This window comes from Mustela nivalis (genome assembly GCF_964662115.1).
Source record: "Mustela nivalis genome assembly, chromosome: 17".
Lineage (NCBI taxonomy): Eukaryota > Metazoa > Chordata > Mammalia > Carnivora > Mustelidae > Mustela > Mustela nivalis.
In genome coordinates this window covers 61,958,443-61,970,732 of record NC_139036.1, presented here as the reverse complement: position 1 = coordinate 61,970,732, position 12,290 = coordinate 61,958,443, and the positions used below count along the sequence as shown (strand labels likewise).

Genomic DNA, 12,290 nt, shown 5'->3' with positions numbered 1-12,290 from the left:
GACCCACCAGTGCGGAAGTGTGAGCAGCCGGGAACAGAGCTGACAGTGCTTGGTGGCTGGCTGAAGTGTTCTCTGGGGGATGGCTGGGTGGCTCACTCAGCTTTCTGCCTGTGGCTCAGCTCATGATCCCCTGGTCCGAGGATCGAGTCAGGCTCCCTGCTTCTCCCTCTCCCTACGACTTCCTCCCTGCTGTGCGCGCTCTCTCTCTCTTTCACTCTCTCTCAAATAAAATCTTCCAAAAAGTGTTTTGGGGGTTCATTCACCAACTAAGCGAATAAGAATTTAGAATACTATGACATGCCAGAAGTGATCTTTGCTGTGAACGTTCTTTATTTGCCAAATTCTTTACAAAGTCTCGGTAAGAAAACAGAACAAACACGGTGAAGGGTGACGCTGACATGGCCCCACCACAGTGCACGGGCAGATGGTGACAGGTCCCTGCCTGGAGACACCTGGCTTGGCCCCTAGCAGTCCCCACCCCAAAGAGAAGGGCCAGCACCGAGGCCCGGCCACAGCCACTGTCTGGACTAACAGAAACCAATACTGCATCTTTACGGGAATGAGCGGAGTTCTATCCCGCTGCTCTTCCCAACCGTGAACCCACAGGATAACCCCAGCTCTCTGTACATGTCAAGACAAGGGTCACTGAGTCCCAGCCCCCTCGTGAACAGACTCAGACTCATGGAGAAGGATGAAAAGGAAGGGAAAAAAACAAAATCAATGAAGAAAAGGGCTTCATTTTTGTGAGTCTTAGTTTTTTTCTTTTAAGATTTATTTATTTGGGTTTTTTTTTCAAGGATTTATTTATTTGAGAAAGAGTCAGCGAGGGAGAACATGAGCAGGGAGAGAGGCAGAGGGAGAAAGGAGAAGCAGACTCCACAAGGATCAGGGATCCTGACCTCAATCCCAGGACCCTGGGATCTCGGAGAGAGCGTGCGGCTGTACGGGCACACGCGGCAGCGGAGAGCGCGTGCGGCTGTACGGGCACACGCGGCAGCGGAGAGCGCGTGCGGCTGGCTATACGGGCACACGCGGCAGCGGAGAGCGCGTGCGGCTGTACGGGCACACGCGGCAGCGGAGAGCAGCAGGTAAAAATGTTCTCGTCTTCTGATGGTCTCAAGCCTTCCTCAGCCAGGCCACAAAATGGGAAGTACACTCTTTTCACGGAAGCATAAAACATGAACCAAGTGCACACGCCTCTGAAAGCACCCACTTTGCATAAGCAATTACACCTCTTCAGATCAGAGAAAACACCAACAAGCAGCCCAGGAGAAATGACCGTCAGGGCTGTTTCTGTTGTTCTAGAAACCAGCACCAGGCAAGGTGCAAACAAAAGGGAGTTTCTTAGTAATCATTCTAAACTACCACACCTTTCGATTGCTACCCACCCAAGCCTGCTCTTCTGCAATGTGCACAGCAGCTTCTCCTCCCCGGGGCATGTTCTCTGCGCCTGTGAATCACAGGCTGTCAGCTGCGCGGGAGCCGGTCCGCCCTGCTGCCGAGCAGGAGACACTGGTCTAAGGCTCCCTCGAGCACCACCAAGTCAAGGCCAAGAAAAGCAGCTCCACCCAGGACCTGGGAAAAAGGTCCCCGACACCAGACCAGCTCAGGGGTACCTCTCACCAGCACCTGTGAACTCTCCCGTGAGCCAGTGCCCTCGGAACCAGCCCACCACTGGCTGGGCACCTCCGTGTGGGGTACCGTCCCCAGCGCGCCAGGAAAACATGACATCATAAACACACCAGCAGTCAGGCTACAGCCAGGCAAAGCGGGCTCCTCCCTTTCTGCACTCCTGACTCTTGTCCCAGTGCTAAGGAGAGTACCGTGCCCCCTCATGACAGTTGTGTCACACACAACGGGGATAAAAGTAAACACCATCAGGCAGTGACACAACCAGCTTCAGGATGGACAGCATGGAGAGCCTGCCCCACGGTCCTCAGCCGGGCCACAGCAAGCCCACCCAGGGCCACACCCTCCACAGAAGGCAGCAAAGCCCAATGGGGCTGCCTCTTTGTGTCACCCCGGGATGCACCCTACAGAGGAAGTCTAACACACCCTCCTACTGCCACTGGCTGGAACCCACCGCACCTGCCAGCTCACAACGATAAAAGAGAAGGGGCATTCGAAGCCAGCCTGCCGCCGTCCCCCAAAAATAACAGTAAGCAGACACTGGTCAGAGAAGCCCTGAGAAATGCAGAAGCAGACGTGTCCTGAGGACAGTGCCCACCCAGACTGCACTCCAGGACCAGGCCCTGGCCAGGCGGAGGTCCACCCCGCTAAGGGGACAAGCCAGCCAGACCAGAGGCACCTCCAGTCCCCAGGAGAAGCAGGACATCTCCTCTTTTCCCTCCAGGGTGACCACTCTGGGTGTGGCCTTTGGGGCCCTCCATCCCCCGCCTCATGGGAGCCTGTCAGACTCCACAAACTGACCTTCCACACAAAGGCCTTCAAGAACCTTTAACAGAAGAACTTCAAACACCACAAAGCCGGAAGAGCTCTCCCTGAAAAGGATTGGAATCACTCCGTAAGAGCAACAGCCATGGTCCCGGGCAGCTCCACGAGGTGAGAGGGAAGAGCAGCAGGAGACGTACAACACTGACCCAGGATCAACAGACACAGTCCCTCCCCAAGAGGTCTTTGCTATTCCCACTGGCTTCAGCAGCCAGTAATTTTAGATAAAAACAACTGTTTCTCAATCAACTGAAAAATACCAAAAATCCTGGTCACACATCTCCTCCTTGCCTAACGCAGGAACATGGAAGGGGCCAGAGACACAATTCCTGCCACAGAGAACTTAGTCACCAGCCGGCTAGTGCAGCATGCGCCCCATTCCCGCGCCAGAGCAGTGCGGCCACAGGCTCAGAGGGGGACAAGGCCCCAAGCCACGCTGGCATCTGGGCAGGGAGGGGCTCTGAAGCCAGCGGGAGGAGAGGGACCGCCCCCCAGCCAGGAGGCCCCCAAGAGGCCCCGTCCCCTCCAAGTGAAAGTGAGGAGAGGAGACCCAACCAGGAGCAGGAGAAAACGCAGGTGGCACGCCTCCCCCAGGGACTAGACGGGCACAGAGCTGGGCCCACCGAGGGACTTCGACAGGGCCAGTGACCCGAGCAAGAACACCCGTGCCAGGAGCCACTGAGAAGAGCCTCTGCCGCTTCGCGCCCACGCCGCCACGTGCACCCTCTCCTGAACCAGGGCACACACGAGGGTGCAGCAGCACAGGGCCCAAAACCCTGGGGGAAACCAACACAAGCAGCCTGCTTGGCCTGACTCTGCCCCGCACCTGGTGCCTGCCGGAGGGGCCTGGAGCACAGACTCTGCAGGGCGCCTACTCTGCAGCTCAGGCTCCCCAGCCCCGTTCCTGGGCCCTCGGCCCCTGGTTCTACAGTGGCACCACGGAAGGGTGTACAGACAAAGCACAGCTGCGGCTGAGGGACCGAGGGGGTGGGTGCCACTGTCCCCAGAGCGGACGCCGCAGTCAGAGCCAGCCCCCGTGTGGAGAGACTCCTGCCCCAGAGTGGAGGATGGGCCACGGAGGGGTGGCCAGCACATGAGGAAAGGAAGGCCAGGTCAGCGACACAACCCCCAGTCTCATGCACAAGGCCAGATGACACTGGACCTGGGCCCTGCCTGAGCACCCGTTTGCTGCTGGGGCCTCAGTCCACGGGCCGACAGGAGGAGGGAAAAGTGACAGAATGACAAGCACTGTCTCAGACTCATGGGGTCTGCAGCACAGCAGGTCCACAGAACTAGGGCTCTGTAGGACTCAGAAGAACCAGGAACTAAAGGTCAAGGGTGAATCCAGAGAGAAACATCAGTGGCCCTCCAACAGCAAGGACGAAGCCTGAGAAACACCTGCTTAGGGGGAGGGGTAAGGGCGGCCAGGTCCCATTCACCACAACCACCAAGAGGGTGGGAGCTACAAGGCCCCCCCGCATGGCCCGCAGTGGAGGCCAGAGGCCCAGCTGGACAGAGGGCACCGGCCAGGAGGCCCACAGCTCTGGGCCAGCTCCACGCCAGCTGCCCCGCTGCGCTCTCCTTCTCCGGCCAGGAGGCGGAGAGCCTGGGACCAGCAAGGCCCCCGCCCCTCTTAGCGTGGGCTCTGCTGGGCTGCCTGCGAGCGTGCACCTGTCCAGCAGGACACGTCATCTGCTCACACAGCAGGTGTACAAACCAGACCCGCCAATGGGATTAAAGGCGTGCCACACAGCATGCGTGTTTCGACAGGACTCATGTCACCACGCTGCCTGCCCCACGCAAAATGCTGAGTTCCACAAAATCAAACCAGGATCAGAGGCGGCTGCTCCGTGGATTTAAATCCACAAGGAAACCGAAGGTTCCCACTTCCCCTGCATCCCACAGGAACACAGAGGTGCGCATCAGCCTGAAGCACAAACACACTCACCCGGCTCCTACCCCAGCCTCCACCCGAAACCCTGCCCCGGCAAGGGCTACGACTAAGAAGCTCGATTGGGCCATTTGTCCTCGGGCCACGCTGAACCCTAGCGAAACCACAGAGCGCTGCTCTCCAAAGAGCCCTCAGAGGAAAGAAATCAAAGCCTCCCTGACAAGTGTTCTGGATAATCAGGTGGCTTCTTTTCATCTTCAAAGAGCATGACATGCACTAATTAGCCTCCACACCACCCTCTGAGGTAAGAGCTTTGTTATTTCCCTTGGACAGGGGGGAGGAAGGCCTTCGCCTCTGCCTGGGGTCACAGGTGTTGCTACAGGGCATCCTGAGGCTCAGGACTGGCCCACAGCAGACGGGCCTCCCTCAGGGCAGCAAAGCACCCAAGGGCAGAGCCAACACAGCCTGGAGCCCGGGAGGTGCATTGCTGGTGCATCCCGCCCTCACCGAAACAACAGCCGCTCAACCTGGGCTGGAGTCACCTTTTATTTACTCAGACTCCAGGCAAAACCGGAACAGCTTCGGGACGTGCCCTCCACACGCACTCAGGCGCTGGGGACCGATTACCCGATTTTCAGTGTCTGCAACGAAACATTCTAGCCTTCCCTGAGAGCTACGCTTTTATCACTGATAAAGCAAATCAAACAAACTTCACCGTGAAGGGCTACAATCGTGACCGGCAAAGATGAGCGTTTTACTGCCCCTCGTGGCACCCGCAGCATTCCTGAGTAAGAAGCCCCTCTTCAGCAGTACGAGTCCTCACCCACCCCGTGGCCATCCCAGGGAACGCGCGAAGAGAATCCCCGTCACCGTCAGTCATTAGGCCACTCAACCCGAGCAGTGAGAGCCAAGAAGGCACAACCAGCAATAAGGAAGCAGAAGTGACAGCACATTCAAATGATGACCATTTGCAATTTTGAATACTGAGTTTTCCTTCTTCGAATCTCCTCAATTTGCAATAATCCTAATGCTTAAAGGGGGACTAAGCCAGAGGACCTTCCTCGGACAGGAAGCCACCAGACTCCTGTTTCCTCCACACAAGAGTTAAAATTCAGCGCCGCAAGAGGAAGATGCTTCCAGGAAAATAAAGTCAAACCCCAGTTTCGATGGTGCTTGTTACGAGTTCACCTGTTTTGCCTAGCTCACGCTAATGAACAGGTGGAGAGAAACGAAGCCAAGTGCATCAAAGGAGACAGACGCAATCCGAAAGCACAATACACCTGCAGGTTCCATCACGCAGAGCGGACGCCCGGCCTCTGCCGTTCAGGTCTGACGAGCTCATGGTGAAACCTGCTCCCTGTCCGCAAGAGCCCAGCACCCTACACCGCTTCCTCCTGCCCAGGCAGCGTCAGCAGTAATTACACCAAACCACTGCTTTGAAAAGGAAAAGAGAAAAGGAAACAAGATGTGTAACTCCAGAAAGACCCTAGGTTTTCCAGAGGAAACAGAGGGGCTTCAGAAGGTTCCAGAGGGGTATGCTGGGCCCTGCAGGCTGCCACTTCCCAGCAGCTTCATTTACTCACTTCCCCAGGATTTGAGTTGCCCTGTCTGGCCACTGCCCACCTCGCTGAGGGCGCCCCTCTCCAAACAGCTCTGAGATACGGCTGCAGGGCTGCTCTAGTGCCCTGCTGGGGGAGGGGCAGAAGCTTTGGGGAAAATCCCTCTACTTCTCAAGAGAAGAGAGAAAGAGAACTTCTCCTAAGGGTGGAGCCTAGAGACACCCACATCCACAGCCCTCCCCCACTCCTGGCTGGCTCTCCGCACTGAGAGGGGGGCTGACCTGCTCCCACAGCTGGTAGGACAACACTCGGCAGCCCATCCCACCGAAACACTGGGTTTTGCCATTAAAGGCATGTGTCTCCCCCTTAGGAAGAAGCAGCAGAAAACGTGAGAAAAATGTTGAAACAAGATCAAAAATATTTTTAGAAGTCAATAAAAGGACCTAGGGCAAAGCAACGCAGAACTGGACAAAAAGGGTCCCTATGCCCCTCTCAAGCCTTCAGGAAGAGTATCAGAGTCCCAAGGACCTGAGCCCAGGAACAAGGGAGCTGTCAGGAACTCTCACAGGTGGCTTGAGTACACAGGTCCGCCACTGTCTCTTCCGGGAAACCTGCCTCGCTGCTGCCGGCCCAGGCTGGGGCCACACAGGCCTCACCTGCCCACAGATCCCTAGGGCCATCACAGTAATCTGCAGCCCTACAGCCTAGTCACCCTGCTGGCCCAGCTGCCCCTGTGTGTATGAACACAGCTGTGGCTCCTGGAAAGGTGGTTCCTGGAGGGGTGGCTTCCGGGCAAAGCTTACAGGAGACCCTAAGAGCCCGTCCCAGATACAACTCCTGACTGGGCAAAAAAGGTCTAAAATAGGACCCTAACCACAAAAGCCAGTTAGGTCCAATGTGCCTGACCCTCCGGTGCCCACACTCAGATGGGTCCAGCACTCTGCCCTGCATGCCACAAGAGACCAAGAGGCTCCAGCTACACTGTCAGACCTTCTGATTGTTTCTCTATGACCTAAGACTTCTCAATGAAACTCAGGGCAAAAAATTAAGACTCCCCTTACACCCAAACCTTCAAATAAAGCATCTCTACCCCATTCACCCATCCTTTACCAGAACTACCTAAAACGTAAATGCACTTTCCCAGAATTCGGGCACTGACAGCCTGGTGGGCACACGTCCATGCCCCGCGCCATCCACATCCACACTAGGTGCCCTTACAGGCCAGCCTCACCCTGCACTGACGGCTATCATGGCAATTACCCTGAAAATCCCAATAAAACCCTTTCTAAGCACCACCTCCGCAGAGCTGGAATGAGAGCCACCTGAGGGCACCGGCTGTGCGTCGACACAAGCTGACACCCCATGTTTCATCAGCAGCACAGGTGTGTGCCATGGATAAGAAAAAACAAAAGACATTTAAACTGTTAAGCTAGGGCACCTGGGTGGCTCAGTGGGTTAAGCCGCTGCCTTCGGCTCAGGTCATGATCTCAGGGTCCTGGGATCGAGTCCAGCATCGGGCTCTCTGCTCAGCAGGGAGCCTGCTTCCTCCTCTCTCTCTCTGCCTGCCTCTCTGCCTACTTGTAATCTCTCTGTCAAATAAATAAATAAATTAAAAAAAAAAAAAAACTGTTAAGCTAAAAAAAAGAAAACAATTGCTACATGCCCAAGGGAACTAAAATACATGTTCAAACAAAAACTTACACCCAGAAGTCCAGGTTAGCACTACTCATAAGAACTATGGATACCCACACAGCAGATATTATTTGGCCATAAAAAAGAGTGGATTACTGATCTAAGCTACAACACGGATGAACCCTGAGAACACAACACTAAGTGAAAGAAGCCATTGACAAAGGTCACATGTTGTACAACTCCATTTATATTAAATGTTCAGAATGAGCAAATCCACAGAGACAGAAACTAAATTAATGGGAAATGACTGCTAATAGGTGTGGGGTTTCCTTTAGGGGTGATGAGGATATTTTGGAATTAGATAGCAGTGACGGCTGTGCAACCCTGTGCATGTACAAAACAATCACTGACTTATACACTTTAAAAAAACAGATTACTCATGGTGTATGAATTCTCTCTCAATTTATTCTTAAAGATTTTTAAATAGTTATTTTAGAGAGTTTGTGCGCACACACACACACATGCACACATGCGTGCCCAAGCAGGGACAGAGGCAACGAGAGAGGGACAAGAGAGAGGCAGACTCCCTGCTGAGCACAGGCGCCCCCCACCCCCCGCAAGATGGGTTCAATCCCACAACCCACAAGATAGTGACCTGAGCCCAAATCAAGGGCTGGATATTCAATCGACTAAGACACCCTGGCACCCTTCTCTCAGTATTTTTTAGTAACTAGTGCACAACACATCACATTCGTTTGCAGAATGGAAGAAAGAAGGGGGAAAAAAAAATAGCACCTCAACAGACCCCAGGAGTTCAGGAAATGTTCTATTTTTCCAGGCTTCTTTACAAAATGTCTTGAAATATTCTCTCTGAAAGGCTCTGTCCTTCCTGAAGACAAGAGCAACACGAATGGGAAGAAACAGATGCCAAGAATGTTCCCTGAGAGGCCAGGCAGTCTGTGCCCTAAGTGCCCAGGACAGGGTGTGCAGTTAGAAAGGGCTGTCCCCAGGCCCTGGTGGCAGCCCCAGCAGTGTCACCTCCTCTCTTCCTACAACCTGGGCCCACTGCCCTGGGTGAGAACACCATCAGCCTCACTTTTCACTGGCCCTCATGGCTTCCTACACCTCATCCCACCTGTCAACAGCCAACACACGGGACAACACCCAAGAAAATGATGTCACACTGAGTCACTGGTCCAAATGTCTCCATTTTAACCCAGTCCAAAATGCCCTGCTCTCCAGAAAGTGGGCCCTGGGCCTCTACAGCTTCAGAAAAAGGCCAAGAACCAAGTCTGAGCTGCTGCAATATGAGAGCAGAGAGGAGGCACCAGGCCCCCAACACCCAAGGACCATGAGAGCCTCGTCAGCCTCCCCTCTTCTGGAACCGTCCTCCTCCTCATTAGGACTAGAAAAGGCAACAGAGTAGAAAGACGAAGCAGGAAGTGGGAAAGGGTAGGAGGTAGGGCACCAACCAGTGCACTCTGGGCAGGTGCCTCTGTGTGTTTCACACACTTGTTCCTAACACCCTAACCCAAGGAGCTGAACAAAATCCAAGTCCAATCTCCTGCCTCATTTCATCAGCGCTCGTTCAAATCATTCTACTCTGGAACACAATTACGCAGCAGGAAACCCAAGGAGGACAGGCCCTGCCCACCTGCCTGCCTACCGGCCCCCGCTCTGTGGACACCACTGCCACCTGGTGGCCACGCACCGGGCTGGCTCAGGCCATCTCCTTCACTGGAGCAGAAAGCCCAGGGCGGCCAACCCAAAGACAGGCCTGGGTTATAAGGTGCAGTGCTGTGCTGTTGGGGTTAGTGGTCTCTTACTGTGTTCCAGCTACTTCAGAATGGACTCAGAGGTAAAGAGAACCTGTCCCCTCCCCGGCGTAGTGTTTACCAGGGCCTGGAGTGTGCCATCCATGGCAATGACGCCCTCGATGGTCTGGAAGGAGGAGTGGGCCAAGGTGTGCAGGCTCCAGTCCAAGAAACCTGCCATCTTCTCCTGCTTGACATCGGGCCGTGTGACAAACCTGCCAGAAGGAAACAAAGAGGCAGGCTGACAGCTCAATCAAGGCCCCAACCGAAGAGAGCTCAACCCCTTCCAGCCCACCAGGTCGTCCCATCAAGAGGAGTCTCGGTGCCAGGACATCTGTCCTCGCATTGTGAATTATGTCCTCCTTTCAAGGCAGACCCTCTAGGACACTCTCCAATCTAAAACACCACGATAGGGGTGCCTGGGTGACTCAGTAGTTTGCCTTTAGCTCAGGTCATGATCCGGGGTCCTGGGATCAAGCTGCTCAGAAGGGAGCTTGCTTCTCCCTCTCCCACTCCCCCCGCTTGTGTTCCCTCTCTCACTGTCTCTCTCTCTCTCTCTGTCAAATAAATAAAATCTTAAAAAAAAATAAAACACCAAGACACCAACCAGACCATGGCCTTCAGGCAGTCATTCCCCAGCATGACCTCTCTGAGGTGATACACAGGCCCCACCACCCCTGTTCTCCTTCCTCCTGGGCTCCCACTCATCCTGGGCCCCCTACACTGTAGGACCACCTTTACCTGTCCCCACCACTGCCCAGGAACCCCACCAACACCTACTACTCAGCCCTTCCCTTTCCTTGGCCCAAGTCCATCTCTGCCTTAGGACACTGCACCACCTCATATGGCAAGGCCTGGCCCAGCAGCAGGCCCCAGGCCTCTCTCCCTGCATCTGCCATGGGTGTTCCGTTCCCCTCCACCAATGCTGCACAGCCCTATGCAGCGCGCACAGGCTCAGCTCCTCACTCTCTGGGAGCTCGGATGGCACGGACTGGACCCTGCCCACTGTCTTACATGTCTGGTCTAAGCCGGCAGCCACCCCCGAGCCCCCGTACCCACACCTGAGCCCCCTTCATTCCAGGCCACAGTGCACATGCCAGGCCCTCAGCGCTCGGACTCAGGGGCTCGGGTGGATCCTGTCCTCTCCTAGAAAATCTTCCACTCCGGGGGCAGAAGCACAGGACACAGGCAAAGAACATGAAGAGACAGAGGGTGGGAGACGTGCCGCCTCTGAGCGAGGCCCAAGGACACCTTCCCAAGGAGACAGGAGACCAGAGCAAGTCGGGAGACAGGACCTCACACCCCCTTCTGCTGCCCCCACACTTAATGCAGCAGAAACCCGTTTTACGATGTGCGGGCCCACTTCTCCCGCCTGCGGGCACCTCACACGCCATGGCTTGCTGGGAAGCAGCGCTCAGTGCGGTCCTGGTGCCTGCCTCAGCAGCCCTGCAGGAAGCTCTCGTCCCACCTCAGAGCCCTCTCTTCCCTCAGAAGAGCCACTGCCCTGTGAGGCAAAGGCGCTCGGCCAGTGCAGTCACAGCACCACCCGGAGGCACCCACAGCCTGGCCCTGGGCTGGGGCACTTTGAACGCCCTGAAAACCAGCCCCAACCACACGAAGCGCTTAGTCGTCCCGACCAGTAGAGGGTGCAGGAGAGTCCTGCCAAGAGGTTGGGTCTGTTCCCAGGTCACCTTTCCTGGAGGACAACAGGGAGGGAACAAGAAAGGTTTAGGGCTTCACCTCCCCGGCTCACAGAGATGGGGTGCTCCACAAAGCAAAACTCAACAAAGCTCTACCAAAGCCTCAGTATTGCTGGTGATAAAAAATAACAGAAACCTTATTTTTCATTTAACAAATTTGCCAAACACGTTAGGATCACACACAGTACTGGTAAATATGAGGGAAAGGTAATCTTTCCAGTAACTGCACTTAAAACCCCGAAAATGTCCATTCCACTTGCAGGAACTCCTCTCTAAGAATCAAGCAGCACAGTACAAAGATTCCTATACCGCGTTTGTGACAACACTGACCTACTAACACGCTGCAGGGCGACGGTCTGCGTGTCCAACAGGGGACTGGAGAAACAGTAACGCATTCACACCGTAACCGTATTTTGGAAAAAGACTGAATAAAGCTCCAGGCCCATCTGTCGGCACCTGGTAGGACAAGCGTGTGCACCAACGTGCCCACAGACAATGGCAGGCCAAAAGGCAGAAGCAGTTCCGTCTCTGGGGGATGAAAGTACATGCGGATTTTGTACTTAATACTTTTCTTTGTTTTCCAAAACACATGATTACTCTTACAATTAAAAAGAAACTATTTTTTTTCTTTTTTTTTTTTTTAAGATTTTATTTATTTATTTGACAGACAGAAATCACAGGTAGGCAGAGAGGCAGGCAGAGAGAGAGGGGGAAGCAGGCTCCCCGCTGAGCAGAGAGCCCGATGCGGGGCTCGATCCCAGAACCTTATGATCATGACCTGAGCCGAAGGCAGCGGCTTAACCCACTGAGCCACCCAGGCGCCCCTATTTATTTTTTCTTAAAGACTTTATTTATTTATTTGACAGAGAGAAAGAGATCACAAGCAGCAGAGAGGCAGGCAGAGAGAGAGAGGAAGAAGCAGGCTCCCCGCTGAGCAGAGATCCCGATGCGGGGCTCGATCCCAGGACCCTGAGATCACGACCTCGGCTGAAGGTAGAAGCTTTAGCCTACTGAGCCATCCAGGCGCCCTGAAATTTATTTTTAATCACAAGAAACCTCTGTCAAGCGAGTATCTACCTCCTCCGGGTGAAGCAGTACAGTGGGCTCCCGTGTTCCCCTCACGCCTGAAATCAGCTCTTCGACTCAGGCTGTGGCCTAGACTGCAGCAAGTGCTTGCTCAAACACCTCACCCAAGGCCCCCTGCCCTACAGAGCAAGGGTTTCTCTTACCACTTTGCCCAAGT

The 12,290-nt window shown here is 54.7% G+C and overlaps 1 protein-coding gene across 2 annotated transcripts in view; it reads right to left on the bottom strand.

Moving 5' to 3' along the window:
* TBCD (tubulin folding cofactor D) overlaps positions 1-12,290 on the bottom strand; it is a 154,651-nt gene that overhangs the window by 128,609 nt on the left and 13,752 nt on the right. For both annotated transcript variants that reach the window (XM_082705650.1, XM_082705651.1), the window contains exon 7: positions 9,430-9,562. In XM_082705650.1, the coding sequence (XP_082561776.1) occupies positions 9,430-9,562 (133 nt within the window). The remainder of the gene's footprint in view (positions 1-9,429; positions 9,563-12,290) is intronic.